Genomic DNA, 7,187 nt, shown 5'->3' with positions numbered 1-7,187 from the left:
TTATGTTAGCCTCCTTCTTCCTCTTTACCAGACATTCAAGCTCTCTCGTCAACCAAGGCTCCCTCACACGACCATTTCTTTCCTGCCTGATAGGTACATATATATCATGGACACGTCGTATCTGCTCTTTGAAGAAGTTCCACATTTCCACCACATCCTTCCCTGACATCCTATGCTCCCAACGTATGCTCCTCAAATCCTGCCTTACAGCATCGTAATTTCCCTTCCCCCAATTATAAAATCTACCTTGTTGTGCGCACCTATCTCTCTCCATAACCAAGGTGAAAGTCACAGAATTGTGGTCACCATCACCAAAATGTTCACCCATTAACAAGCCCACCACTTGTCCCGGTTCATTACCGAGTACCAAATCCAATATGGCCTCCCCTCTGGTTGGACAATCTACATACTGAGTTAGAAAAATTTCCTGGACACACTGCACAAACACTGCCCCATCCAATCTACTTGATCTAAAGAGCTTCCAATCAATATTTGGGAAGTTGAAATCGGCCATGATTACTACCCTGTGGCTTCTGCACCTTTCCAAAATCTGTTTCCCAATCTGTTTCTCCACATCTCTGCTGCTATTGGGGGGCCTATAGTAAACACCCAACAAGGTGACTGCTCCTTTCCTATTTCTGACTTCAGCCCATACTACCTCCAAAGGCAGATCCCTCTCGAACTGCCTTTCTGCAGCCATTATACCATTTCTAAATAGCAACGCCACCCCACCCTCCTTTTTTACCACCCTCCCTAATCTTACTGAAACATCTACAACCAGGAGCCTCCAACAACCATTCCTGTCCCTCTTCTATCCACATTTCCGTGATGGCTACATCGTAGTCCCAGGTACCGATCCACGCCTTAAATTCACCCACTTTATTTCTGATACTCCTTGCGTTGAAGTATACACACTTGAACCCATCTCTGCGTCCGCAAGTATTCCCTGTCAGTGCTACCTTCTCCACAGCCTACATTCTTGGACATCCTGACAAACAGCTAGCCTACTTTTTTTTAGATTAGATTAGATTAGATTACTTACAGTATGGAAACAGGCCCTTCGGCCCAACACGTCCACACCGCCCCGCCGAAGCGCAACCGACCCATACTCCTACATCTACCCCTTACCTAACACTACGGGCAATTTAGCATGGCCAATTCACCTGACCTGCACATCCTTGGACTGTGGGAGGAAACTGGAGCACCCGGAGGAAACCCACGCAGACACGGGGAGAATGTGCAAACTCCACACATTCAGTCGCCTGAGGCAGGAATTGAACCAGGGTCTCTGGCGCTGTGAGGCAGCAGTGCTAACCACTGTGCCACCGTGCTGCCCACTACTTGCTGGACTACAAGTCCGGATCCCATCCCCCTGCCAAAGGATCGGCACAGGGTTGGAGGGCCGAAGGTCCTATTCCTGTGCTTTAATGTTTTTTGTTTATTCTTTGGATGAGACCGCCAGTAAAAGCGGCACCGTGGCACAGTGGTTAGCACTGCTGCCTCTCAGCGCCAGAGACCCGGGTTCAATTCCTGCCTCAGTCGACTGACTGTGTGGAGTTTGCACATTCTCCCCGTGTCTGCGTGGGTTTCCTCCGGGTGCTCCAGTTTCCTCCCACAGTCCAAAAATGTGCAGGTTAGATGAATTGGACATGCTAAATTGACCGTAGTGTAAGGTGAAGGGGTAAATATAGAGGAATGGGTCTGGGTGGGTTGCTCTTTGGAGAGTCGGTACGGACTTGTTGGGCCGAACACTGTAAGTAATCTAAATATCCCTTTACTCCAGTACATCTTCTGAGTGCAGCTGCGCCATTCTCCCCTGATCAATATAATTCCTTCATCCCTTTCACCTCCCTCTCTGCCTCATTTAAAACATCAAAACCCTGGAACGTTGAGCAGCCAGTTCTGCCCCTCTCTCAACCAGGTCTCTGTAATGGCCATAACGTCATATTCCCCATGTACTGATGCAGGCTCTAAGCTCATCTGCCTTACCCATAATACTCCTTGTGTTGAAATAAACACACTTCAGCCATGCAACGTGACTGTGTTCATTAACCTGTCCTTGCTTTCAGACTTTCTGGTCATAACATCTACGTTGCCCTCAATCTCTCCACTTGCGGATCTGCTGATCTGGTCCCTGCCACTAGTTTAACCCCTTCTGAGTAGCACGAATGATCTTCCCTGTAAAGACTTTTGTTCCCTTCCAGTTTAGGTGCAACACCACATCCCCCCGCTCTCCCCCCCACACTTCCCCACCCCACTCTACCCACCCATTGCTCCCCAATTCCTCCCCCCCACCCCAGACTTGATTCCATCATTGCACAACCACCTGATGAAGCAGCAGTACTTCGAAAGCTAGTGCTTCTAAATAAACCTGTTGAACTACAACCTGGTGATGTGTGATTTTTTTAAGATAGACACATGGCAATATAATGCTTTGCTATAACAGAAACCTGGCAAAATTGGCAACTCAATATCTCTGGATATAGAATTTTCAGGCGGGATAGAGATATTGACCATAAAAGGAAGGGGAGGTAGCAGTATTGGTTAAAGCGTCAATTATAGTTGTCAGAAGAGAAGATATGGAGTTGTTGGTCAGTTCGCCAAGCCGGTTAATTTTTTTTGCAAATGTTTCATTCCCCCTTCTGAGTGATATCTTCAGCGCTGTGTAGCCTCCGAATGAAGCGAACCGACCAACAACTCCAACCACAACCCGAGCTACAGATGTTCACAAAAACCTTAAAGGGAAGATATTCTAAATGGGTTAACAAATGAGGCTTTATGGGTTGATCTGAGGAATAAAAACAGGGAAATCACACTACTAGGGAGTATACGATATAGACGTACTACAGCTTGCTATGGCAACTGCTCTGCCCAAGACTGCTAGAAATTGTGAATGCAGCCTATTATATCACGAAAACCAGCCTTCCTGCTGTATATCTCTATGACTCCGTCTAAACTTCCAGCTGCCTTTGGAAAGCAGCCAACATAATTAATGACTCCTCTCACCCCAGCTATATCTTTTCCAACCTCTTCCATTGGGCAGAAGATACCAGCTTGAAAATACAAAGTAACGTATTCAAGAACAGCTTCTTTCCCACTGTTATCAGACTTATGAATGGACTGCTTTCTCTGCATCTTTTCTGAAGCTGTAACACTATATTCTGTACTCTGTTCTATTATCCTGATGTACTTACATCAGGTATGATGTAAATTTTGCAAAATTGAAAAAAGATTTGACAGATGTGAGCTATACAGGACTGCTAATGGATAAAATCAGTGGCAAACCAGTGGGAGGCACTAAAAGATGGGCACAAAGCAGACATGTCCCGTTCAAAAATAAGAATGGCACTGCCAAATCTAGACTCCCATGGTTGTCTCGAAAAATGCAGGGCAAGTTTAAATGAGAAAAAGGAAGCCATTCTAAGGAAGGGTCACTGGACCCAAACGATGAACTCTGATTTCTCTCCAAGAATGCTACTAGAACTGCTGAGCTTCTCCAGCAATTTCTGTTTCTAATTTCCAGCATCTACAGTTCTTTCGGTTTTCAAAATAAAGCTAAAGATCATCGCAAAAAACTCAACACTGCTGATAGCCTAGCAGAGTACAGACAGTGCTTAAAAATGTGTTGCTGGAAAAACGCAGCAGGTCAGGCAGCATCAAAGGAGCAGGAGAATCGACATTTCGGGCAGGAAGAAGAAGGGCTTACGTCCGAAACGTCGATTCTCCTGCTCCTTTGATGCTGCCTGACCTGCTGCGCTTTTCCAGCAACACATTTTTAAGCTCTGATCTCTAGCATCTGCAGTGCCCACTTTCTCCTCCGGAGTACAGACAGTGCAAGGAACAAGTCAAAAAAGAAATAAGGAAATCAAAGAAAGGGCATGAAAAAATATTAGCAAGCAAGACAAAGAAAACACAATGATATTTTGCCAGTATATAAAAATCAAAAGGATAGTGAAGGAAAAAGTGAGACCTATCAGAGATGGAGAACTTATGTGAAGGTGCGGAGGATATATGAAAAAGTTTAAATGAATTGTGTCTCTATTCGCAAAGGAAAGGGATTATGTGGATATGGTAATCAGAGTACCAGTATTGGACAAAATAATCACAATGAGAAAGGAAGCGTTGGAAGTGGTTCCTTTAAGTGGTTAAATCGCCAGGGCTGGATGGATTGTTCTCTCGGATGTTGAAAGAAGTCAGGGAACAAATAGCAGATGCTCTGAGGATTATTTTCCAATCATCACTAGACACAGGTGAGGTACCAGAGGACTGAAGAATGCAAATGTGATTCCGATATTCGAAAATGGTACAAAAGAAATGTCAAATAATTATAGTCTTACTTCAGTGGTGGGTTAGTTGTTAGGAGGAGAATGTGAGGTCTGCAGATGCTGGAGATCAAAGTTGAAACTTTATTGCTGGAACAGCACAGCAGGTCAGGCAGCATCCAGGGAACAGAAGATTCGACGTTTCGGGTAGACCAGTGAGTCTGATGTCAGTGGTAGGGAAGCTGCTAGAGAAGATATTGAGTGATAGGATCTATTCCCATTTGGAAGAAAATGGGCTTATCAGTGATGGGAAATATGGCTTTGTGCAGGGAAGGTCATGTCTTATTAAATTAATAGTATTCTTTGAGGAAGTGACTAAGTTCCCTCCAGCCCGGCACCGCCTTCCTGTCCTGCAGTCTTCTTCTTGTCCTCTCCGCCTCCATCCTACTCCGACCTATCACCCTCATCTTGACCTCTTTCCACCTATCACATTTCCAACGCCCCTCCTCCAAGTCCCTCCTCCCTACCTTTTATCTTCTCCTGCTGAACACTCTCTGCTCATTCCTGAAGAAGGGCCTGTGCCCGAAACGTCGAATCTCCTGTTCCCTGGATGCTGCCTGACCTGCTGTGCTGTTCCAGCAATAAAGTTAGTTGTTAGGATCAATTCCAATAGATCAGACAAATTGTCACTGAGAAAGCATGGACTAGTCAGTAACAGTTAGCATCGCTTTGTTATGGGAAGGTCATGCTTTACAAACTTGATTGTGTTCTTTGAGGAAGTGAGGAGGAGGAGGACCGACAAGGGTACTGCAATGGATTTTGGTTTAGGCATTTGACAAGGTCTCACATGACAGACTGGTCAAAAAAGTAAAAACGCATGGTATATAGGGTAAAGTGTCAAATTTAGTCTCGTCTTGGCTTAGTAACAGCATCTGCAGTCCTCACTTTCTCTTAGTAACAGAGAAGAATGGTTGATGGAGGGCCTTCTGAATGGAATGTTATTGCAAATGGTGGTCCACAGGGCTCAATGTTGGGACCCCTGCCGTTTGTTTGATGCATGAATGATTTGGATTTGAACATGGGGTGGGGACACAACTGGCAAATTTGTAGACAACGCAAAAATTGGCCATGTCGTGGATAGTGTTGAGGATAGCTGCAAACTCCAAAATGATAATATGTAGTTTGGTGGTGTGCACAGCAAATTGGCAGGAGTTCAATTCTGATAATGTGAGGTGAGGTCAAACAGTAAAAGGGAACATACTATAAACAGGAATATACCAAGAGGGGCAGAGATCCTGGTGTGTAAGTGCCCAGGTCCCTTAAGTTAGCAGTACAGATAGATAAAGTTGTAAAGAAGACATATTGAATGTTCCCCTTCATTAGCAGAATACAGAAGTAGGGAAAAATGATAAAACTGTACAAGACACTGGTGAGGCCACAACTAGTGTATTGTGCACCGTTCTGTCGCCACATTACAGAAGGGACACAATTACTGTGGAAAGCATGCAGAGAAGATTTAGATTAGATTACTTACAGATTAGATTAGATTAGATTACTTACAGTGTGGAAACAGGCCCTTCAGCCCAACAAGTCCACACCGCCCCGCCGAAGCGCAACCCACCCATACATTTACCCCTTACCTAACACTACGGGCAATTTAGCATGGCCAATTCACCTGACCTGCACATCTTTGGACTGTGGGAGGAAACCGGAGCACCCGGAGGAAACCCACGCAGACACGGGGAGAACGTGCAAACTCCACACAGTCAGTCGACCGAGGCGGGAATTGAACCCGGATCTCTGGCGCTGTGAGGCAGCAGTGCTAACCACTGTGCCACCGTGCCGCCCACAACTGTACTGGAACTGTACAGCCCACAAATTTACTGGAACTGTAGCTACAAAGGAGGGTGAGGGCAGGGGCGAGGGCGGGGGGCAGGGCTGTTTTCCTTGGAATAGAGAAGGCCAAAGGGTAACATGGTTGAGTTATATAAAATTTTGAGGGGTAGAGATAGAATAGACAGGAGGAACCAGTTTCTCTTGGCAGTGAGTTCAAAGACCAGGAGTAATAGATTCAAGCGAAATGACATAAGAATTAGAGAGGTCCTAAGGAAAAACATTTTTTAGCAGAGGGTGGTGGGTGTTTGGACTTTGCTGCCCGAGGTGACGTGGTGGAGGCAGAAACCTGAAACTTTTTCGAAAAGGATCTGCATCTAAAGTGCTGTAAAAGCTGCAGGGCTATGGGCCGTATGGAGGAAAATGGGATTAGAAAGGGCATCTCGGTGTCTTTGGGACAGCATGGAAGAGATGGGCTGAATGGCCACCTTGTGTGCTGTATCATATCTCCGGTTCTATGAGTATCTCTCGGTGTACACTTCGATATACATTGTTGGTGTTTCCCGGTGTATTTATTCACAACGTATTGGTGTACGCTATGGGATTCCCGGTGATATCCATAGTTAAGGTGTATTGTTGCACTCCGTGGTGTTTCCCAGCGTACATTTATATTTATATTTACCGTATATTGTCGGCCTGTGTTGCTGCTGTTACTGGTCCTGACCCAAAACGGCGCGCGCACTCTAACCCCCCCGAGGACTTTCCGATGACGATCCGTATACATCAGACGCCGGCGAACGTCATTGCGTCCCGACGGAAGCCTCGAAGGCAGAGAGAGGCAGCATTGTTGTGAACAGAAAACAACTCGAAACGTTAGCTTGCTGTCTGTCTGTGGGTACTGCCTGACCCATTGCGATCTCTAGTATCGTCGGAATTTTTCTGAGGCTTAACGGACGCGAAACGATACCTTTGATTTCTACCCACAGATGATACAAGACCTGCTGAGCTTCTCTGTCAATTTCTTTTTTTTTGTTTCAGAATTTTACTGATTGCTTTAATAGTCTTTGTGAGGGGGTCTCAATGAATGAGTTA

General features: G+C 45.6%; 1 protein-coding gene across 1 annotated transcript in view; it reads right to left on the bottom strand.

The window, feature by feature from the left end:
• The window catches only part of henmt1 (HEN methyltransferase 1), a 103,738-nt gene extending 96,815 nt beyond the window's left edge, over positions 1-6,923 (bottom strand). The window contains exon 1 of the mRNA XM_043701672.1: positions 6,778-6,923. Coding sequence (XP_043557607.1) covers positions 6,778-6,879 — 102 coding nt within the window. The 5' untranslated portion in view covers positions 6,880-6,923. The remainder of the gene's footprint in view (positions 1-6,777) is intronic.
• Between the last annotated feature and the right edge of the window lie 264 nt (positions 6,924-7,187).

The sequence above is a fragment of the Chiloscyllium plagiosum genome, chromosome 13, assembly GCF_004010195.1.
Source record: "Chiloscyllium plagiosum isolate BGI_BamShark_2017 chromosome 13, ASM401019v2, whole genome shotgun sequence".
Lineage (NCBI taxonomy): Eukaryota > Metazoa > Chordata > Chondrichthyes > Orectolobiformes > Hemiscylliidae > Chiloscyllium > Chiloscyllium plagiosum.
This window is presented reverse-complemented; position numbering and strand designations above follow the sequence as displayed.